This window comes from Asterias rubens, chromosome 9 (assembly GCF_902459465.1).
Source record: "Asterias rubens chromosome 9, eAstRub1.3, whole genome shotgun sequence".
Taxonomy (NCBI): domain Eukaryota; kingdom Metazoa; phylum Echinodermata; class Asteroidea; order Forcipulatida; family Asteriidae; genus Asterias; species Asterias rubens.
The window spans coordinates 1,385,499-1,409,789 of record NC_047070.1 but is presented as its reverse complement, the minus strand read 5'-3'; the positions used below and the strand labels follow the sequence as shown (position 1 = coordinate 1,409,789).

The window sequence follows — 24,291 nt, the reverse complement described above, 5'->3', positions numbered from 1 at the left end:
ATCAACAGCTGCAAGTTTTTGTGCTTAATAAATGTTGGAGTTATTACCAAAGGTATACCCTACTTCTCAAGGAACTAATTATTCAACTTTGACTTGATAGATAAAAGGAAAATTGTTTTACCTTGTTTAAATATTCATGATTATTCGTGTCTTATAACATAATGAAAGCATATTGAGAATAACTTTGCATTTATAACGAATGTTTACATGATTATATATTCAAGCTTAATAATTGAAGGACACAAAACTGTTATATATATTTTGTACATAATTTTCTCTGGTTTTGCACATGGACTAACAACAAGCGGTCGTATAATTTAATTGCTAAGATCATGGAGACAATAAATACATTATCCCTTTTCTAAAATGGTCTGAGTCTCCGTCATTAGTGACTCTCTTTGGAGGGGGGAGTCGAAGTACGTCACTGCATTTCAGGAATTAACTATTGATTGGTTTTAGGCTCGGGGTGAAGTAGCTCTGATGTTTGTATGGATCTCAGGCGACACATCTGCTCATGAGTGTTTTCCTTTTGGTCGGTTGATAATAACACTTCTATATGAATATTAGGGTGAAAATATTGTTTTATGGTTTGTGTTTAAGGTATTGAGCGTTGGAAATGACATCATAGTTTGGAAAACTAGCTGTGAAAACCACCCCAAAACGCAACATCTGATTTTATTTGTTACAACCCAAAAATCAAGGACAGTGTGTTAACATGCTAAATATTGTGCATGTTTTCATTACTTTCTCACACAACGGGTTTAATAAAAAAACTTCACTGGGTAGTTATTTCCTGTATATGAGCGAAAAAACAAAACATGAACACTGCCTGCGACTATTTTGGCAGCTGTATCAATCCTGTCTACCAGAATCAAGGAGAGTTACTTTTTATTTTTTTATGAATGCTGACTCGGTTTTTTTCCTTTCACTCTTTTAACATTTTTATTTTATTATTTTTTGTGTGTGAAATTATTAATCTTTCTAGAATGATCATCAATTTGTACATGTATATAACTCAACTGTTTACATTTTTATTTGTTTAATAATTCTGTGCAATCACGATAATGTTATATTGAGGGATTCCTTCCATCCTCAACTGATTTGGATGGTAAATAAACAAGATGGCCGCCCCATGAGGGTTCATTGACCAATGTCATCTTGTGAGAAATCCATCCACAATAAATTCCATATAGGCCAATAAAAATTGAAATTTTGTTTCTCTTCAACACCTGCGTTTTTTTTTTGGCCCACCTTGGAAAATATTAATTATTAATTTATTAATATATTTCCATGTAGTCAATATAGTATCCTTTTTTATGCCCATCCAAGAAATGTATTATTTTATAATTTTTTCTTCTTCTATGGAAGCATATTTTCTTTGACAGGGATAAAAAAAAAAAAAGTGGAAAAAAAGAAGAAATTACTCATCAATATCCAGAGATTGGTCGATGAGAAACATCCATAAATTTTAACTGGCCTATATTTCCAAGGATTAAACAAAAAGGACTCTTTGCAAAGGTTACATATTATCAGCCACCTCCATAGATCACAGGCAACTTGATCTCACCAATCCCATAGGTTATCCCACTTTGCATGAGTCATTTTATTGTACTTAAAGGGCATTGGACACGTTAGGTAATTGTCAAAGACAAGTATTCTCACTTGTATCCCATTATTAAACAAATCTGTGAACATTTTGACTCAATTGGTCATCGAAGTTGCAATCGAATAATGAAAGACAAAAACACCCTTGTTGGACAAACTTTGTGTGCTTTCAGATGCCTTATGAAAGGCTTCAGGCCTGAAGACGTTTTTTTTTATAAAGTGATAAATTACCTCTTCTCAAAAACTTTACTTCAGAGGGAGCCATTTCTCACAATGTTTTATAATCAACAGCTCTCTAATGCTCAGAAGTTTGTATGCTAACAGTTACTTTGAGTAACTAATCCAGTGCATCTTATGGTACTTTAAACCTAACTTTTACATGGTTCTGCTTTATATGCACATTTTATGCTAAACAACTATCTTTGAGAAAAAAAGTACATACAATAGAAATGCTAAAAATAGTAAATTGTCTGACATTTCGACCCGTCAGAATCTTTCTCAAAGGATTAATGACAACTCAACACACACACATGGCAGGTGTAAAAAGTGTTACACAAGCAGTCAAGTAGAAATAGGCCTACATGAATAGAGAGAGCCTTTGTTAGGTTTTGTTTGTTTACACCAACAAAGTTATTTCCAGCAAAGTTTTATGCCTCTCCACATTGCATAAACATCAATAAGTAAACCCCCAACAGTTATTTGCCGGTGAGGATGCACATAGCCTTTCTTTGGTGAGTTTTTAAATGTTCAATACAGAGATCGAGCACTGTATGGTACACTCTAAATGGATTTAAATCAAGGATTTATCCATATATTAAGATTAAAAATAATCAAATAATCAAGATTAAATAATCAAGGATTTATCCATATTTTAAGATTAAAAATAAATCCTAAGCATTCAAAATAAAATCTAAAAATGGATTGGTCCTTAATAACAATCCTTTTGTTTAACTTTTAGATCTCCCTTTTACCTCAGAGTGTAATATCTCCCTAGATCCATGGAATTAATGCTGTTATCATTTCCAGGTAGGGGGGTATGCACACTTGACCCTCTGCAATTTAACAACAATGATAATGAATATAGGATTTGAGGCATTGCATGGTTTTGGTGAGGTATCAATGTGTATTTGGTTTGCGGTAACACCATGTGTGTATCTACTTGCCAGGTAGAGTTGTTCTTAGGGAACTGTCTTGCTTTATTCTACTGCCGCGGAGTAGATAATCGGAGGTTCGGGAGACTTCTCAGTTCTGAAAAGAACTGTCCTGCTTTTTAACTATTACCAGGGCGGATGGTATAGAAATAGACTGGACTACTACTTTAGCTTATAGGATCGTAATCAACTGTACTGCCACGATGACTAAGAGTCTCCTGACGATGACTCGACTAGAGCATAGAGTAAGGACAGAGACTAGAGCAAGCTAATTGAAACGTTGAGACCAATTCAGAACTGACTCGAACATGGAGGTAGAATTACCTCCATTCTTTAAACTTGAGATTAGTCGTAAAAACCTTGCACTTCCAGGAGGGAAATAAAAACAAGGTACTGAGAGCACCTGTAAATACATCAATGGTTAATTAATTGCCTCTTGTTGCTGATTGTCAGACGCTATACAGAGAACAATTTCAGCCAGCAATTTTTGCATAATTTTTTGAGTGAACTTGTTTTGCACAGTATATGCACACATAGTGCCAAATACTGAGATAGCAAATGGTGATTTTTGAGTAGCAACTGATACTTTTTTGCGTCTCAATTTGCTCTGATAAACAAGGGAAATCGTTCAGTGCCATGGTATTTTCTGCTTTTTTTCATAATTTGAGACTGTTTTGATGGTGCTGCTCTTTATTCCGACCCTCCTATATATTCCGTCCCTCCTATATATTCCGTCAACCCCTCAATTGATTTTAATGCTAGGGTTAAGGTTAGGAACAGAAATAGGAAAATACACTAGGGTTTCGGTTCACAGGTGTGTAACCGTTTTCATAGTTGCATATTGACCCCTTGCACATCATGGAATGTACCTTCACATTTATGCCTCGACCATTTTCACTATTTTGGGAGTTCAACTCCTTTACATGAACATTTTGACTCCCATGTAAGTAAGTGTGCTGCATATCGTGAAATGATACAATGTAGAGTATAAACATGAAATGGCAGATGAACGATACAGGCTATAGACCCTCACCGGGGTAAAAAAAAAAGATTCTTTACTCGAGGGATTCCATTCTCTGATTGAACTTTAACCTCCAAATAATATGTTCAGACAAACCATGGAGGTAGGCAAACCAGCTGCATTGCTACTTTAGTGTCGCCGGCTTATGCCTTATGCCAAGCTCATGGGTTGACAGTGGAAATCAATTTATCTGGAATAAATTAATCATATCGGCAGGGAGGTCTGGACCATTGGTTACGATCCCGTCTGACAGTGCGAGGGCGTGATTTGATAAGCGATGTGCAACGTGCATAAATAGATGGCCTAGCTTAAAGGCAAAGCATACCTTTGGATTTTGGAACTGTTTGATTGTTTAATAAACTAACAACTGAAAGTTTATGGTGGTCGCGTTTTGGAGAAAACTCGGAAGTGAGTTTTTCCTAACAGGAAGATTCATCCCTTAAGAACACACAATCTGAGAAGCGTTACGCGGGTAATGTTTTCGAAGATTCAAATTTCAAGGCATAAAAACTGTTATCGTTTTACATAACCACATTACCTACTTCAAAGTGAAATGTTTCTCAAAATGTTAATGCTATCAAATGCTACTAATAGGCTTCTAACCAAATGGTTTTTTGCCTTTTTTTTTTAAAGTGTTTACCAATGGATACCTTCCCTTTAAACAATCTACCTTCCCTTTAAACAATCTACCTTCCCTTTAAACAATCTACCAGCACATTGAATGTTTTGAATGGATAACCACTAGTCAGTGATGCAGATTTATTCAACCAAAACATTTTTGTTAATTGTTTTTAAAGCTAGATGTTCCTGATCAAACCACAGGGCTGAATATGTAAAGGTTATTAAATGCAATAATGATATTGGGTAAAATGATTTTAAACTCCAGTGAGGTGCTATCTGTTTATAAAGCCCAGGATGTTAGCAAAAACATAAACAAACAAACCCAGAGTAACGAGTCTCACACCCTGGTGCTCAGAGAGCTACCTTTGTGTTGGTACGGTCTTGAAGTTGTTAACCATATTTTATAGGCATACCCTGCTCGTCTTCAGAAGAAGGCACTGACACATTATTATTTAGAGATAAATTCAAAACAAAAGAGAAAATCATACAATCTTACTTCAAACTGTGATTGTTAGTTTTATTTGTACACAAATCATAATATCACTGTCTAATTCAACCCCAATTGGTTTACAAAACACAGAGTGGTTTTTACATTGTATTTGTGAACAGTACACTAAAGAAACATGCACACTAGAAAAATGTCTTGAATAAAAATTAAAAACTTACAATTGCAAATCATTCATTGTTTACACACATCCCCCCAAATCACCAATGTATATAGATTCCATTTTAATTATTAATTAAAGTTGCATAACTACTACCGTTACTTCAAAGGGTCCTTGGCCCTACAAACTCTGCTTACTGTAATGGTGCTTGCTGACAGCAGAAAACGCTGCTCTTAACGTTAGTGTACTTCACAAGTTTAAAATCAGTTTGTGCTTGTGCATACTTCAAGTTGCGAAGCACTCTTTGCTAGCACAGAAATTGGGTGCTTACTCGGTAAGCAGAGAATGCCAGAATGGTGACCATGTATTAAGCAGGGAATAGTGTAAGCGTAGAATTTTACAGTAAGCACAGCCGTGGAATTAGGCCCTGGAGTTTTTTCGGATAGGGGACTAATTCTATCGCCCTATCTCAAATCAGGGTGGATATTATATCCCAATTCAGGCTGGAAATTATCTGAATTAGGGTAGTTATACAACTATATCCCTATTAAGGTAGATGTACATTAATCAGGGAAGTTTAGATGACAATGACACTTGAATCTTGATTACATTTCTTAATTAATAACTTTTCTTGTGGTATCAGGTTACAAAAATGTGAAAAAAGTGAAAATCTTTTCTACATTATGAGTTTGAGATAAAATACTGAACAATGCTGTATCAAAATAAATCAAGTGTTTATAACTGGGTGTTATTTTGTGCAATACATACAGTAAGGTTACAACTTCAGGTCTCAGGTTCCACATTTCTAAGGTAGCATGGAGTACCTTAAAGACACCCCCCCCCCCCATCGTTCCTCCGAATTAGCACTTTTAGATATATGCACATTGCCATGGTTTTTGGATTATTTAATATGGACAGATGATTGGCAATAATAATAATTAAATACTCAGCTTATAAATTGGATGAGAAAATTATACATTGTATACATAAAAAATCAGTTATCATTTACTCATATGGGAACTAAAACTTAGAGCCTTGCAACATCACAATACAGCAGGCGTATTCAAACATCTTCAAATTTCAAAGGGCACTTCTAAACATTGACAAATCTGACAAATCTTAAAGTCTATGGGGAAATCAATAAAGGGGCAACAAAGACCATGGTCTATGTAATTCCAGACCCAGTCCAAATGTGCAGGCTGGTTTGATATGAATTCTACATATCAATGATTAGTAAACATCTATCCACTTCAATCTACATAAACTGAGCAATTTTCAAGCAGGTCCCTTAGCCCAAGGGTTTTTACATGTAGATCTAGATTAGTTTTATTCATGAAGTGAAGTCTATGAGCGGACCCAGTTTCCAAGCACTGCTTGATTACTGGGCCTCATAAATCTTGCTTAGTAGATACAGGTTACCATCCTGTACCAACCAAAGTACCATGTTAATGTACATTGTTTGTGACTGGTTCCCTGCTAATTTCTGCTTAGCTGAAACAAAATGAATAAGTGCCATTTTCTGATTTAAAACAGCTCAATGAAATTGGGTCGTGGGAGACTGGGCTAAAATACAGCAATACACTCAGTAAGATAAACCAAGGAATTTTGTTATACTTTAGAATGTAATCAATAATCCCTGATTACAAAGAGCTTTCAACAAAATCCTAATACTTCCCCATTTCAAAACAAGATTTCATTTCCTTTTTGTTAGGCCTCGGACATTGAATATTTGACACTTGAAAAAGCCAGCTCTTATAAAACAGTTATTTTTCATCACCATCAAATATCCACTGCAGAAACATCTTGCAGAAGAGCCCTTTGTAATTAGATAGTTTAGTGAGATCATAGAATGAAAAGAAGACTTCATTATAAAGTGCACACCTGTCCCCAATGATATGACTTTACACCTCACTAGAGTAATGTTACAGTATGCTTAGGTAAGGGGTTGTACAATTGTCAACATTTTCACCAGTGTGCAAACTGTACGCTGGGAGGTAGGGGGTTTAAAACCTTTTCACACTGTAGATAAGAAGCTGTTTTACAGATAAGCTGCGTCTTATACACATGAAATTACGATTTACGGCATTACATGTATTTAACATGTGTACGTATTGTTTGAAGCTTTGCATGGTGTGGAGAAATAAGAAGAAACTATAACTAAACAGTAAACTTGCGGGTACAACCATGTGTAAATCTCTTAGGGTGAGTGTTGGCTCTGAAAAGAGCCGGTTGGGACTCAACGTTTCGAACAGTATACTCTGCTCGTCTTCTTTATATGTTCTTTTATCTGAATCTGTACTCATAACAAACATGGATCGCATGCAATTCACATTCAAGTATCTCTATGTAGAATATTGTGAATAAAACCAACATCTTTCATTTTACACTTTTAGGGGGAGGTAGGAGGTATTGAAAAAATGTATGGTTTTTAAGCTTGTGAAAATGTTGATAATTAAAACGGCCCTAAGTAAGTATGGTCCTTGTTAATATTTTCTTTAGACTTCATGATTATTATGTTTATACCTGCCATTTGACCACAACAAAGCAACAACAACAATTCTGCTGATAGATTTATCTTATCAAGTGTTCTGAGAATTATTTAAATTAAAATATTTTGTTTGTTTTAAAGACAATGGACACTATTGGTAATTGTCAAAGATCAGTCTTCTCAATTGGTGTGTCTCAACATATGCATAAAATAACAAGCCTGTGAAAATTTGAGCTCATTGGTCATCGAAGTTGCGAGATAATAATGAAAGAAAAAACACCCTTGTCATACGAAGTTGTTGGCTTTCAGATGCTTGATTTCGAGACCTCAAATTCTAAATCCGAGGTCTCTAAATCAAATTCGTGGAAAATTACTTCTTTCTCGAAAACTACCTCACTTCAAAGGGAGCTGTTTCTCACAATGTTTTATACTATCAACCTCTCCCCTTTACTCGTAATCAATAAAGGTTTTATGCTAATAATTATTTAAAGTAATTACCAATAGTGTCCACTGCCTTCATGGTAGGGTCATCATTTTTGCCAAATATAAAAGAAACATACAATACAAGTCACCTCATGTGAAAGTTTTAGCTGATTAAAGTATCAACTTGCTGAGAAAGCAGCAAAAAAACTGTCAGTTTTTCACAAGAATGTCAAATCTATGCAATAATCTTTCTTGGATTCAAATGTTTTTATTGATTTCTAATCAATGGCATTTCAGACAATATAACTTTACAGGATGCTTACTATACAGTACAATACCGTTTTTATAACAAGGAAGCTTTTTGGTTAGAACTGTATTTATTTATTTATTTTAATTGGTGGGGGGGGGGGGGGTAGATCAAAAGTATGACCCTTCCTTTAAGAAGTGCATTTAGAATTACTGAAATTATGTGTATGTATTTCGGTTTACATGTAGTATTGGTGACCGATTAAAAAACTCTATTGATTTTTGGATTCACAAAATCTAACGATATCTACAAGTAGGTTACTTGTTAATAACTTGCTATAAAGCTGGTTTCCACTCCGACTTGTATTTGTTTGATATTGACAGCATTGTCACTTTCGCCTTCAGCACCCTTGATCTCCAGGGCTTCTTTGTTGGTCACTTTCTTCCATTCTTTATTGAAGATCTCCTTAGACTCTTGCGGACATTCCGTTTTCATTTCACGTTCCATCTTGGTGGCAGAGCGAGCTGCGATGTACTGGTTACGGGAGATCCGTAGATACTGGACATCGGAGAGGATCTTGATGGTGAAATCGGGAATGAACGGAGCCAAGGGGGTAGTGGAGTTTGCACTCATGCTGCTTCCGACGCTGGTTTTGCTTCCTGATGGAGAGATAGTGTTTGCTGCAAACAGAACAAATAAGAAGGAAATATTGTGACACTGATATTTTTCTCCAGAAGACGAGCAGAGTATATCACTTCCCAACACTCCCTCAAAAGAGAATTAAAGGCCCACATGTTTGAACCCGCAAGTTTACTGTTTTTTGTTCAGAACTTACTTCAGAGGTATCATTGATAGATGGTCGGCAGGCCTTACCTGTTGTTTGAGTCAGGAGAAAATAGTAATAAACTGTGCAAAATTTTCAATATCCTTATTTTTTGTTGTAACAAACGAAATCAGCACATGTATTTTTATTTACGGTTTCCAGATACAGTTTTCACTTCAGCAGGAAATATTTCATGAAAACAAATATTTCCAGTTACAAACTTCATCATCAGTAGCCGTCAGTCTAAAATTAAACAACAATGCTTCCTCAGAGAAAGCCATTTCTCTGAGGTTTTATACAATCAACAGCTCTCGATTGTTTGTTACCAAGTAAGTTTTTATGCTAAATTTGTTTTTGGAGTAACTACCAATAGTGTCCACTGCCTTTTTGTTTAATAAAGGGCTTTATAACAAAACAAAATAAATGTGTCCTTTATCCGTACCTCCAATGGGCATCAGCGAATGTTGACCAAAGAATGCAAAGGGACCTTGCTCAAAGATGAGATTTTCTTTCCCAATAGTGACCTCTACCCGCCCTTGTAGAATCATGATGAAATAGTCTGCCTGTTTGCCGCGGCTGTAGAGATACACGGCTTGACGCTTGTCCTCTTGTCTAGCGCTGCAGTATATATCCTGCTCCAAGAGGCGGTGCAAGACAGCCTCTGAGATCATCTCAATCTTGAACGGCTCCACAGCTGCAAAAATTAGGAACATTTGGTTTAGAAATAATACCTACATGTACACGTGCGGACATTATGTCATGCACTCTATGGATAGTGCATTGATATTACCGCGATTGGACATTACGAATCCATGCCCCAATGTTTTAACCACAAGAGCTCGAGTCCAGTGCATTAGATCGCTCAAACCTTTCAGTGACAAACATCATACATCCCATCAAGAGGCTCCAAACTTATTTGCCTTTCAATTTTGCTTCCCTTCGTGCAAGAAGCACTAAAAACACAACCGCAAACTCTAAACTATACACAGTGGGGTATAGTGGCTGAGTTGTTTAAGAGCACCTGATTCCAGCTCAGGCTTTTCTAATCGACAGAGTGTGAGTTTGAGTCCCAGTAGTGGCCTTTGTGTCCTTTAGCAAGATACTTGCATAATTGCTTCGTCCTTGGGAAGGGAGATTAAGCTGTTGGTCCCGTGTACTAGCGTTTGGTAGTGCACGTAAAGGAAACCAGAGCACCCTTCATGGAAGAGTAGAGGTTAACCCCAGTGTTTATGGGTCAAATAGCAAGCACCTCCAGTTACTGGTTACCTCAGGTTTGCAATCTACAGTGAGTTCACATATCCTTGGTCTCATTACCAAAAATATAATAATACAAGTTACAAAAAGCACTGTAACATCCAAATCAATAACAAAATAGTCTGACACCAGATTTTAAGCAAGACAAAATTAAATTTTTTGTTTTCAACCAACCTGTGTTGAGGAACTGGAATGTGGCCAGAGCTAACTGGGGCGAAATCTTGGGTCGAATCACCTCATCAAGCTGGGCAAAGATTGAGTAGTCACGGCGCTTGGAGTTGCTGATTTTCTTCTTGTTCACATTATCAGCTGCAAACAAAAATATTTCAAAAAATAGAAGTCAGCTATCACAGGCTTGGTATTTCATTGTTTGGGGGGGGGGGGGGGGGGGCCAACCAGAAGGCTATGTCAGATTTGCAAATGGCCTTTCCATAGTCTTTGTGAAAGGACATCTCTAGACCAGAGCAACAGTGGCCATGGCCTCTGTGACCAGTCTAAATCCTGGCCCACAAACATGGTTTGGAAAAAACTTTCAGTTTTTGTCACAATTAATTTCTTGATTTGGGGGATTGGATTTAACTTCCCATTGAAATTAAAAAAAATTCTTGAATTTCCCTCAAAATTTTGCTTGAAAAATAGTAATAATTTTTTGTTTAAAAGATTTGGGTACCTTTTCAAAATGTCCATAGATTTACATTAAACTTACAGGGTTTGAAGATAATGATAGTGGAAAGCTTCCCTTCAAATATTACTTACTGAGGTGCTGTATTTTTTGAGAAATAAGTAAAAAAATGTCATGAAAATACGTTCGTAAATGCTTGAAATAATTTTCGTCTCATGAGACCAAAATTATTTTCATGACATTGTTTTACTCATTTCCCAAAACTACAGCACCTCAGCACGTAATATTTTCAGGGAAGCTTTCTACTATCATTATCTTCAAACTGTGTAAGTTTAGTGTAAATCTGTGGACATTGTATTTTTTGTGCTACAAAAAGTACATACACCCTTTAAACAGTGTTTTTTCTGTAAGATTTTCTCCTACAAAACCATCCTTTGAAATAAGCAAATGCGAGAGGCTTTTGCTACTCACTGTAGACGTCCGTTTCATCCACAATTTCTGACTTGAGAATTTCTTCAATGACATCTTCAAGTGTGACGAGTCCCAGGACTTCATAGAATGGGTCGCCTTCTCCCTCGTTATTGACTCGATTGACTATTGCCATATGAGATGAACCTGTATAAAGAGAAATAAGAAACCAATCAAGTCAATAGGCCTGGGTTTTCCAGTCACGATATTAGGTCAGTGGAAAAAAGTAGGACAATTTTATTGGCCTGACGTTTCGATCCTAGGAAAGTCTTTCTCAAAGGCTAAATCACAACACAACAAACATGAACAGGGAAACTAAGTGTATCATAAGCAGGGAAGTGGAGTATTTCCACTTCACTGCCTAATTTACACTTGTCTACCTGTCCACATTTGTTGTGTTGTCATTTAGCCTTTAAGAAAGACTCTGCTTTTTTTAAAGAAAAATCCTTTAAAAATGTGAAAAAACTACTGAGCGCTTTGATCTCTAATTATACCTTTCTTAAATTCAGAGAGCATAACATCTAGAGTGGTGTCTTCAAATACAAAGTTGATCGGGTGCTGGTAAAACTTAATGACTGTCTTGAGTGGAGTGCAGTCATCCGGATCAACAAACGCCAAATCCTTCACAAACAACAGAGCGACGATGTTGTCCCTCGTGCCCGAGTACACTGGTATCCGAGTGAATCCTCTATTCATGATATCGGTGACGGTATTGAAGTCTAAAACCGCTTCCTCGTCCAGCATGTAACAATCACTCAAAGGAGTCATGACGCATTTGACCGGAGTCCTCTTGAGTTCTAAGGCTCCTGATATGATGTCCACTTCCTCCTTTTGAAGATCTGTGTATTCATCGGTAACGCGAATCAACTCCAATAAGCGTTCTCTGTCATAGACGCTCCCGATTTCCTTCCCCAGTATACAATCGAGTACCTTACTGATTGGAAATGAGACGGGGAAGGTAGCGAGCATGAAGAAGTACGTAAGATAGACCGTTCTGGCGCCGACAGCTAACCCATGGCGAGAGCAAATAGACTGCGGAACGATTTCTCCGAAGATAACGATTCCAGCAGTAGAGGCAATCACAGCCAATAAACCTGAAGATAAATCTCCAAGGAGAATTGTGAGCGTGCTGTTTACGAGGACATTTCCAAGGAGTAACGAACAGAGCAAGTAGTTTCCAGCGCGACGTATCGGAGCGATTTTCTTGGCGTACTTTTTCTCCTTACTATCCCCACAATTCTGTAGAATTTTCAGTTCGGTCGGATCAAGAGCCATGAGGCCAAGGTTCAAGCCACTAAATAAACCGGACAGAACCAAGAGAAGAACGATCAAAATGATCTGAATCCACAGGGGAAGTATTGGCGGTACGATTTGGACTTGCAACCACGAATCCGTACCTAAATGAGTTGAAATTGCACTACTTTTCACCTTGATGCACATATACAGAGTGATTGCAGTCGAACCAGTAAATACTTCTTGCAATGAACCGGATCTTCCCCCGGTAGAGTTTTCTGATCGAATCGTTCCTATAACAAGATTATTCAAATTTTCACACGAGTCTCCCATTTCAGCTTCTTCTGTCGTGAACCAAACAATCATTCCATCTCGAATATTTTCCCCAAGAACATTTATTGTAACTTCCTTATTTGGTGGGACAAGCAGCGCTCCAGCAGAACCTACTTCTGTCCCCTCATCAGCATTTATCAACGCAATAATTTTCGTGTCACCATCTTCTGCATTTGCTCCTGGGTTGCAAGTCAACAATAAAATCACAAAAGTAACAGACAGGAACATTCTCATACTTATCCATGTAGTTCTAAACAAATCTTGGGCACCCAACTGGGTTTTATCAATGAATGTAGTTCGTAGTGACGAGTAAACAACGCCCATGGAGACCGCCATCTTGGATTTAAAGGAAGTAGAAATTTACAGCGATCGTTAAACTTCTAAATCGTAATCGCGTAACCTCCCCTGCAACAAAATAAAATCTCTAATAGTCTACAAACGATGTCATAACAATGGTAGATTCATCTCCTCACAGGTACAATGCTATTCAGATAATTGTATCTCAACTTGTATGCAATTGATACTCTATAATAATGATATTTTGGGCTCTTTTAGAAGCAGAGAACCCACTGATCGTTGTCGATATCCGCCGTGTAAGTGTGGTGATGGGTATGGGTCATACTTTAGAGCTAGCTATATATAGCTCTCTATGGTTTGGGTTTATTTTGGGGCCACAACGCCGATGATGGCGCACTCTAAGTTTATATCGGTGGGCGTTTTTTAATTAATGGGAGTTGCGGTTTGTGTGTGGTGTGTGGACGTGGCCCGACGGTTTCGTTGAATTAAAATGACGTAGTCTTAATGAGATTGCAAACAAGTGGGCAGTGTGTCCGGGTCACTTTGTTTATTTCTTGTTTATAAAAATGCCATAACAACATGTTTTTATTAGCTCACTCTGAAATGCTCTAAATACAACTCCTCCAAAATGTCTGTGGTTTGCAGATGGGAGGAGGAGGGGCCGGGAGGAGGAGGAGGGCATGTTCAATGACTGGGATGGTTTGGGCATGGAGGTAATTCTAACTCAATGGTGTGGGCTATTCCTCCATGGTTTGGGTATCTCAAAATTTGTCCCTTTTCACAAAAATCCTAAAAGAATAGTTTAGGAAACATAATTTCGGCCGGGGAGAATCTTATAAAGTTTTTGTTTGAGCGGCAGTTGGCAAACGGATGTGAAGGATCAGGGAGGTGTTGTCCATTTGCAAATTGTGGGCCCGGCTGGGCTTAGGGAACGTTGGTGTAGGAAGGGTTGACTTGTTTGATTTTTGTTATGCCATAACATTCCATGGAGAAAACCTTGGAAAGTTTTTTTTTGTACAAACAAAATAACAACTAAAATGAGCAATGAGCAATCAACAAATTGTACATCCATCAATGCACAGCCTCAAATCCTATCTCCATGCTCAAATAGAGTAGTGTCACAACAATCCCTCGCGGAGGATTATTTCAAGAAGAGAAAGAAAGCCCGAATTCTTTATAGAATTCAATGTTTTTATCCATGTCAATGACGCTTGCACTGTTGGATGTGCAGAAAATTTAATAAATAAATCATAACGCCTTCCCATCCAATGATATTACAAAAAGGGAGTGAAGCCTGAATTCCATAACAGTTTTATCTTCCTCATCTTCCAGTCCCCAATGCATGCACTCTGGGCCGGGATGGGGCACAGTGCGAAATAACTACTCTCTCTACTCTACGAAACAACCAATAAGAAGTCAGGGAAATGTTGTGCGTGACCTACATATTATAATTTAGGGGTCAAGGGTCACTCTGACTGACGATAACGATGTACATGTGTATAATAATATGTACAGTACTGTACATATCATTCCGTACGTTCCCGTCGGTCCACCACACACACGAGCAAATTGCGTGTATATCGCATCGGTAACGAAGACGTCAACAGAGTAAAAAGAGTGAAGGCGGTGTATAAAATACCCGAAAACTACTTCCAAATGGTAGGATTTTCATCATGGCTTGGTATTTTTTTTTTGATAATGAAAAGGACAATTATTCAAAGACCAATGTTCACCTATTAACAGAAGTATTAATTATTGTGATAATGCCATTAATGAATAATGTCTGGTTGGTTACGCGGTTACGCCAAACACTCAACAATAATCTAATGTTTATGTGAGTGTGTGACTGTCATGCTCTGTCATGCTCTGTCTGTGTTGAGAATCGATTGCGGTGGCATGCAATGCAATGGTGTGTGTGGTTTGTTGTTGTTTGTTTGTTTGTTTGTTTGTTTGTTTGTTTGTTTGTTTGTTTGTTTGTTTGTTTGTTTGAATGATCGTCCCATCGGCATCATGCCATCAAGAGAGAACTCGGCAAACGCCTATCTATATATATGAATTACACATATCAAGAAATTGTGATTCAGTTAAAAACTAGACGACAATATTTATTCAAGTCATAAGGTTTATCGCGATTCAGAAACGCAATGCGTTATTGGAAGGAATATGGGGCAGTTTCTATGCAGTTTCTATGACTCTTGCACGCAACGCCTATACCTTTGCGTAGGTTCAACAGCGCCCTCTCTTGATATTTTGCTATTGGCGATAAACCTTATTGTGAAGTCAGCAGTTAGCTGGGGGATTCGAACCCGCAACCTTGTGTCGTGACTCATGAGTGCAAGTCCTGCACTACTGGATCGGTCTATTGGGCCAAGACCAGACAAATCAGATCTGTATAATTAAATTTGTAGGTAGAGTCATCTCAACGTTATTCCGTTACATAATTACTATGGTAATGATGATGGATAATAACTTGATAACTCTGGACAGTAGAATTGGTTTTTGTTTTACTTCTTAAATCTTCTTTGGTAAGTTAGTCTTTTTATGCAGCTATCCATGACCATGATCTCAGTGATCCGGAGCGAGAGAGGGAGAGAGACTTGGAGGGGGGGGGGGCTTTATTTTAACTGTTTTATTTGCATTTGATTGTCATATATTATTTGTTTATTGTAATAATAATGAGATATTGCTGTAATGCTGCTGCGCTGGCTAAGTTTTACTTGAGGCTAAAATAATAAGCCATCAAATTTTGCAGTTTTAAGTTGTAGTGACTTCTTTGCTGTGATACATTTCCTTCTTCTACCATGGGTACATACACATGTACTTGGAATTCTGGAGACTTCTCGGTTCTGAAAACAACTGTCCTGCTTTTTAACTACTGGTACTACCTGGACGGAAGTTAGAAAATGGGCTGGGACTACTACTTAAGCTTATTAAGTGGATCATTATTAACTTCTCTTCGTTTCTTGTACTTTTAGGGCTTACTGGCCTTTTTGAAGGCCAAATTGGGTAGCAACCCAAACCGCAAACTTCAGATCCTCCTCCTTGGTCTTGACAACGCCGGCAAGACAACGCTCATTCGAGGACTAGCTCAAGAAGATATCAGTCACATGACACCAACGCTAGGATTCAACATCAAGACTGTCAAATGCCACGGTGTGGACTTGAATGTGTGGGATGTTGGAGGTGAGTGTTGTCAGCGTTCTCCCTTTTAAGGGTACTTTTTGTAGGACACAAAACACAATGTACACACAGATCCACATTAAACTCACACAGTTCAAAAATAATGGTGGTAGAAAGATTCCCTTTAAATATTACTTGCTGAGTAACTGTAGTTTTTGAGAAATGAGTAAAACAAGTCACAAAATTTTAGCATGTAAAACGTATTTTCTTGACATTATTTTACTACAGCACCTTAGCTACTAATTGGTTTAAGGTAAGCTTTTGACTATAATTATCTTCAAAAGGTGTAAGTTTATGTAAATCTGTGGATATTGTGTTTTGTGTTACAAAAAGTACCCAAATCCAGTGGTCCGCTGGCCAGATGGCAGTTAAAACACCCGAAGACCAGTCAAAGATTTCTCCAAGTGGTTCGACAGTTTTAAAAGCCCCTGTGTTATCATTTGAAATACAAACCAGTGAAAAGGCTGACAGACTATTGTAATGCCAAGCTAATTGGTCCTGCTAGACAGTAACTGAAACATTTTAGGGTAAAACCTGATTGTAATTTCACTGGTTGTTGTTAGTCTGTTTCTATAACACCACCCCTCCCCCTCCCTACCAAGGCCTGGGCCTGATTCCTCTTGTTTTTTTAAATAAAATTGGAGGAGATGGTAATGGGCTACCAGGGTTTGCCCTGTACTGTCTTCAATGACTGGCCAGAAGAACCAGTTAGCTTGTCATTTCACTAGCTTGGCTTTGAATTACTGAAAAAAAAACAATTTCCTAGGGCTGCTAAGTACAAGAAAATATGCTTAGCATGAATTTTCTTCCTTGACAACAAACAGGATTACCAACCAAATTTCAAGTAGGATTTGAAACTTTGCATGGTGGAAATAAGATATAGAAGAGTTTGCGGTAACACCATGTGATTTTCAGGATCAGCAAACAACAGGTGAATACCAGTACCAAGCAATATGCAACAAATGGAAATTTGGCTGGTAGTCCTGTTTTTATCAAGGAAGAAATTTCATGCTTAGCAAGTTTCTGTGCTTAGCAGCTCTATGAAATTGGGTCTTGGTCAGCTGGACTACTTGTAGTCAATTGAAAATTTAAAAAAAACATAAAAAGAAGTATAAGCATTCATAGGTTAAAAACAAAAGAGTTAATACTTAAAAACTTTATTCCATAGGTCAGAGAACGATTCGACCTTACTGGGGGAACTACTATGAGAAAGCTGATGTTCTAATTTATGTAATAGACAGTGCAGACACTACACGCTTGGAGGAAACAGGAGAGGTAATACTTCTTCTTCTTCTTCTTCCTTTCAAGTGCAGTCATCATAATTGAAGATAGTCGCACTACCAGACAAACCGGGGCAAACCCCTTCTCTTTGAGATAAGTGGGTACTGGGGTCTTTTGCGTGCGTTGATAGTTGTTATAACAATAATAATACCTACAGCTTTACATCTCATCCGAAGGACAAAGCAGTGGTTAAGTGTCTTGCTTAAGGACACAAGTGTCACGACTCCCGAACCCATACTCCCTTGATCTGGTCAGAGCTTGAGTTCGGTGGCTGTAATCTTGACCGCTCGGCCATGACACCTCCACTGAATTAACTTTTGTTAGTTTATTTATGAAATCAAGGAAGCCTACACAATAACCCGAGCCCTCAAACAACAGTTGTTCTTTCAGAAGAACCAACCAGGGCCCAATTTCATTAAGCCAGAATAGTATTGCTAAGCAGAAACAGGCTAGTTACCAGCCCAAATAACATCAAGTTTGTATTGTTGTGGCTGGTGCACGACTCAATTTTTGCTTAGCAAAGAAAATTTTCAAGCAGTATTTTCTGCTTAACACCTTTATGAAATTGGGCACTGAGCAGTGCTGACTGAACCCCTATAGATTAATGTCACTAAGTGTCATCAATGCTATATTTGGTGAAATGTGCGCACATGCAAGGCTATCATTGGCTTAAATGAACACGTATGAATTTTGCATTGTTTATCATCAGTTAAGGCGGTTGATGACGCTTAGTGCAATCCATCTATAAAAAGACCAGCATCTTAAACACTCTTCAGTCTCCTGACAATGACTAGACCAGGCTAGTCGAAACGTGAGATCAATTCAAACTCACTCCTTAGCAGTGAAGTTAATAATGGGAATCGCATCAATCCACTAAGCATGCTAAGTGGAAGTAGTAGTACTGACTGATTTTCCTACATAGCCCAGGAAGTAGTTAGTAAGCTTTGGATTGGATGTACTGGTCAGTCCTGTGTGTTGTGTATGCCCGTAAAAAGTACACTTTTAAGAGAAGGGGTTTGCCCCTGTATTTCTGGCATGGTTGTCAGTTCCATATGCACCACCAACCCTGCATTTGTGAGACAGAGTCACAAACTGTGGAGCACCTCCTGGGATGCCCCCTACTGGAGCCAGAATGCAAACCTGAGGACCTTGCAGAGTATAATGATATTGCTAGGAGCTGTGTCCAGTTCTGGCTGAAACACAACATCTAGTGTGTGGACATGATAAGAAGAAGGAGAACCAACCCTGTCTGTGTGATCACTTAGAAGGGGTGTTGGTGCAGTATCAATCAAGACAAGACAAAATTGTACAAATTTAATTTAAAAAACACTTTTATTTTCTTAAGGAGCTTGGCCAGCTATTGGAAGAAGAGAAATTATCCGGTGTACCACTGCTAGTCTTTGCAAATAAGCAGGACCTTATTAGCGCAGCAACATCAGCAGATATTGCGGAAGGCTTAAATCTTCACACAATAAGGAACCGTGTTTGGCAGATCAATGCTTGCTCTGCAGTCACAGGGGAAGGAGTTGAGGTGAGAACTTCCTTGTCTTATCAAACCCTTTTCACACGACAGCAGTTTAGCAGGAGTCCGTTGCTTTATTTTAGCAAGGTTGTGAAATTTTACAAGTTGCATTTTGTGTGAAAGGACAATATTTGGACTGGCCATAATCCCTTGCAAAAACTTCTCTAAGTTGGCATACTTTTGGAACAGTGCACAAGTTATTGTTCATTCACACCAGGTGCATTTTTGTTTTTATATTATTATTATTTTATTTGCCATAACAGTACAAAACAAAATACATTGACAATATTACCCCAAGATGGGCAAGGGACAACAAAAGCAAATACATACTATGATCCGTAGATCTGTTGCCCCACATCTGGGGTACACAATAAAATTAATATAGATTTAACATAATATAGTACACAAAGCAATAACAAAACCAGATAATTATACAACCAATAGCAAATTTAATTATAAATATATAATAAGAATACAAAAATAAATTAAAATAAATAAGTAGAAATTACAGATAAGGTAAGGATAAACAATAAAAGAAAACAATTAAATAAATAAAAAGTAAACTTGTAGATAAATTAAACAACTTAAAATATTGCACAAGTGATTCAGCTACAATGTCAAACTTGAGCATGGGAAAATTGTTAAAATGCTGTCATGTGAAAAGTGAATAATTTCCAATCTTTCTTTGTTTCAAACTGATTTTCAACTCTTTATACCTTAAACCTTCGTCGCCACACTACTCTGAAAACAGTTTGCCGAGTTCCCTGTTTGGGAAAATCATTCAAACAAACAAACAAACCTGAGCTTCAAACATGCTTCACTATTATTCAAGAATATTGACAGCTCTCTTAATTCTCAATTTGTTTGAATCACACAGGAAGGAATGGAGTGGATAGTGAAGAACGTCAAAGCAAGGTAACATTTTGCCCAATCATCCGATGCTGCAAACGAAAGAGAGTCAAATTCAAGTGGCCTTAATTTGTTCAAACCAAACAGCTGCAAATCAAATTTGTAGATTTTTTTCTTTTATTAGTTACCGGCTTGCCTCCAGAAGTTGTGGAAACAATTTTGTCCTTGTCATCAGATTTGTATGGTTAACTCACCACCCTAATCTGGGCCCAATTTCATGGCTCTGCTTACTGTAATAAAAGAATCAACGCTTACGGATGGAAGCAGGAGATTATGGGCTAATGTCAAGCGTATTTCACAGATTTGCATGGAATTTTTACTTGTGCGTGTGCGTACTCCTTGTTACTAGGCATTCTTCGCATACACAGCTAGCGTCTGCGCTTGCATAGTAAGCGGCGACTGGTGATCGTAAGCACAGAATATGGGGGTAAGCAGAGCCATGAAATTTGGCAAACTTGAATTTGTGCGACTTACAGGTACGCTCATCGTGATTATAGTCTGCTTGTGGCAAGACATGGACTCATGAACTCTCACCCAGTCACCGCATGCATGCTTGATAACCATCATAGCACAAACAATAGCTTTGAAGGGCACCTTCATTATTTTTGCACAGGCGTGTGCTGTAACTGGGTGAGAGTAAAAGAAGTAAATATCTGTCCACAGACTCCCTCTGATCATAATGACAGTGCCCCTTTAGCTGTTTTATGGTACCCACCACTTGGATTCTACCTTTTGATTGGTTTAGAGCTCACCATCTGACATGTCTTACTTTTGCTAGAAAGCTGTGCAAGCACGACGCAATCAATATATAATACCTGTAGTAACCAATGTACTATACCCAGGTGTTGTAACAAATGTTTACTTATTTTCCTGAGCAATAGTTAAAACTACAACTTTCTTGTGATATCTGGAGCAGCATTTTTTCACATGGCATTGACACGGATAAATAGAATGCTTAATGGAACACCTTGGGGTAGCTTAAACCATAGCGCTCAAAGCAGTCGATATTTGTACCTCCATTAAAATAATTCCCCTAAGTTTTATTGTTGTGTTTCTCTTTTAAAGGCAGTGGACACTATTGGTAATTGTCATAGACTAGCCTTCACAGTTGGTGTATCTCAACATATGCATAAAATAACAAACCTGTGAAAATTTGAGCTCAATCTGTCATCGAACTTGCGAGATAATGATAAAAGAAAAATACACCCTTGTCACATGAAGTTGTGTGCGATTAGATGGTTGATTTCGAGACCTCAAGTTCTAAACCTGAGGTCTCAAAATCAAATTCGTGGAAAATTACTTCTTTCTCGAAAACTGTGGCACTTCAGAGGGAGCTGTTTCTCACAATGTTTTATACCATCAACCTCTCCCCATTACTCGTCACCAAGAAAGTTTTTATGCTAATAAATATTTTGGGTAATTACCAATAGTGTCCACTGCCTTTAATTATTAAGAATGTGCTAATATTGAGAGGGTTAAAACTGGTAAATATCTTTCAGACAAAGTTAAATTAAGACACTTTTAAGAGACCTCAATGTTTAACCAAGGTGGGTTTTTTTAAAAGAAATTGGCAAATTCAATTTTGTGGTTTAATTTATGTTCAACATTTTGCCTTTTACTACTTAGTTAGTTAGATCACTTTGGTACAGTGTTTCTTTATTATGAAGCAAAAATATGATGGCCACTTCACTATGTGTTTAATATCAGAATAATGTGAAATAATTTCTGAACTGGGTTGGGAGGAATTGAAGGTTGAACAAAACAAGTTTCAATCAACTATACGGTACAAATTTAAGTAATCGTCAAGTCATTTTCATCAGTGACTATTTAAAGTGAATTTTACTGCAACAATAGTAATTAAAGTATTTAGGTCGTAAATGCAAAAATGTATATCACTAATGTAAACGAAATGTTTAACATCGAATAATGAAATGTTATCACACTTGCAGGTAAGGCTGTGTCCGAAACAGCAACTTCATCTACGGCAAGATCAGCGCGTCTGCCAGTGTTGAAGTTGCCGTTTTGGACACGGCCTTGGAATTAAAGGAACAAGTTGCCTTGGATTGGTCGAGTTGGTCTTTGAACAGCGATTGTAACCGTTTGTTATAAAATTCAATGGGTAGAAAGATGTTGTAAAAGTAGAATACAATGATTCACACAAACATGCCTCGAAATTGCACGGTCTTCCTTTACCTCGTCGACTAACGCGATCGGCCGTTTATAGGAGTCAAATTTTTTACTCCCATAAATGGTCAACCGTGATAGTTCTCACAGTAAAAGGAAAACCACGCAATTTTGAGGCAAACTTGTGTGGATCATTGTATTCTACTTTTAAAACATTTTTCCAACCATATGCATTTCATAAAAAAACGGTTACAAACGCTTTTATAGACCAACTCGTCCGATCCAAGGCAGCGTGTTCATTTAAATGAATGGTCAGCAGAAACTCCTCAGACTGTTTGCAATTTTACATGGTAATAGAGATGTTTTATCGAACACAAGGGATGTCGAACACAATTTCCAATGAAATGTGTTTCAAGCCTTTGGTGGTCAGGGGCCAATTTCACAAAGAGCTAAGATTGGTTTTTAACTGCAAATCAATCATAGTTGCTAAGTTAAGTTGGCCGTCACAATACAAATCGCCATGGTTATGCTGACAATTTGTCTTGCGAAGAATTTTGTTGCTATGTTATAGGCCCGGGCCCGAATTTCTAAGAGCTGCTTGAGCAAAAAAATAATGTTAGCAAAACAAAGATATGCTATATACCAAAATAAGGTTACCAGCCAAAATTCCACGTCACTTGTTCAAATGGTGACTGGTATTCTGCTCATGATTACTATACAGAGATTTTTTAAGCATTTTTTTTTGCCATTACCCAGTAAGATGGGGTGGGAATGCTGTCGGCCTCTTTGGAGGAGAAAGATAGAAAGAAGGATTCTTTCATTATTGGAAGAGGGAAAGTTACTCAATCGGAAAAAAGAGTCACTCTCTGATTGTGCCTGATACCACCTCAAAAGATTTTATGGAAATGATTGATATTAAATTTATATTAAATTTTGTTGACATATACTAATCTATAAAACAGAGTTATATTGCATGAAATAATCTTAACTGTATTCACGATGTGTTTTTGTGTATTAAAACTATTTAACGTCTTTGAGTTTATGCAAAAGAATCAATTTATAGATTCAAAAATAACCAAAAATAACCAAAACGATGAGACTAGTCTTAACTCTAGTCTAGACTAGTCTAAGATATTATATACATTTTCTTGAAAATATGTAGAGGGGGGAAACGAAATCAAATTTTGTCTTAAAATCTACAAACAAAAACATTTATGTTTATTTTGTAGATTTTAACCGAGAACTGTTCAATTTGACTAAACTTTAATCGACTTTAATTAACTTTTTATCTCGAAATTTTTCTTGAGGTTTCAAAAACGAAAACTGTACTATGCCTGTCATTTTAATTATTTATGTATAAAACTTTTTTAAGTAAACTGTAAAGTATGTGTGTGTGTGTGTGTATTCTCTAAAACAATTGTGTCATATTTAAAGTTAGTTAAAATTTACCAAAAACTAAAAAGTTTGTGTTTTTATTCCAAATAAACCAATAAGATAGGAAATGTATGATTGAGTTTGTTTCATTTTGTTTTACTTTTGACTCCTTGTTCTATTTTAATGAGTGGGATTAGGTACGGTCTCCTCCTAGAGGTTGATCAAGCTAGTCCATTTTGTAGTTCATGTTTGTTTAGGCTTTGGGTTCTGGTAAATTGAGTCTTAGGTGCAAAACAAAATTAATGGTTATCGATGTGTACATGCATATTTTATGGTTAAAAATAGTCATAATGGACAATTTGCCTGGGAAAAATGTAATCTGAAATGCCATAGTTTTTGAGAAATGGATAAATCAAATCACTTTGATCTCATGAAATCAAAACCTGTACAGGAAAACCAAGTTTTTCTCTCTTTTTTTCCTCTAAATTCTAGAGATTCGACCTACTTTTACATGTTCGGCGCTTTTTCAAGTTTAATAGATTTGCTATTTCAGAAATTTAAATGCGGAAACTGGTCTTTGACAGTTATCAATGTTGTTAATTGAATTAACCATAGAGTAAGGACAGAGAACTAAATCCATGATATATTTGTTTTATTGGTTGGTGCTTTATTATAAAGTGTCAGGACAAGGCAAAAAAAAAAATCGGAAT

The 24,291-nt window shown here is 37.2% G+C and overlaps 2 protein-coding genes across 2 annotated transcripts; one reads left to right on the top strand and one right to left on the bottom strand.

Annotated features, from left to right (window-relative positions):
* Window positions 1-8,397: 8,397 nt before the first annotated feature.
* Window positions 8,398-13,655, bottom strand: LOC117294575 (metal transporter CNNM2-like). Its single transcript, XM_033777041.1, has 5 exons — window positions 11,823-13,655; window positions 11,332-11,475; window positions 10,413-10,547; window positions 9,427-9,678; window positions 8,398-8,841 (listed from the first exon to the last, which is right to left on the bottom strand). The coding sequence occupies exons 1-5, from the start codon at window positions 13,228-13,230 to the stop codon at window positions 8,486-8,488; spliced, it is 2,295 nt and encodes a 764-aa protein (XP_033632932.1). The 5' UTR covers window positions 13,231-13,655; the 3' UTR covers window positions 8,398-8,485.
* Window positions 13,656-14,769: 1,114 nt separating this feature from the next.
* On the top strand, window positions 14,770-21,210 carry LOC117295160 (ADP-ribosylation factor-like protein 3). Its single transcript, XM_033777730.1, has 5 exons — window positions 14,770-14,850; window positions 16,167-16,374; window positions 17,540-17,646; window positions 18,998-19,183; window positions 20,052-21,210. The coding sequence occupies exons 1-5, from the start codon at window positions 14,848-14,850 to the stop codon at window positions 20,091-20,093; spliced, it is 546 nt and encodes a 181-aa protein (XP_033633621.1). The 5' UTR covers window positions 14,770-14,847; the 3' UTR covers window positions 20,094-21,210.
* Window positions 21,211-24,291: the final 3,081 nt, after the last annotated feature.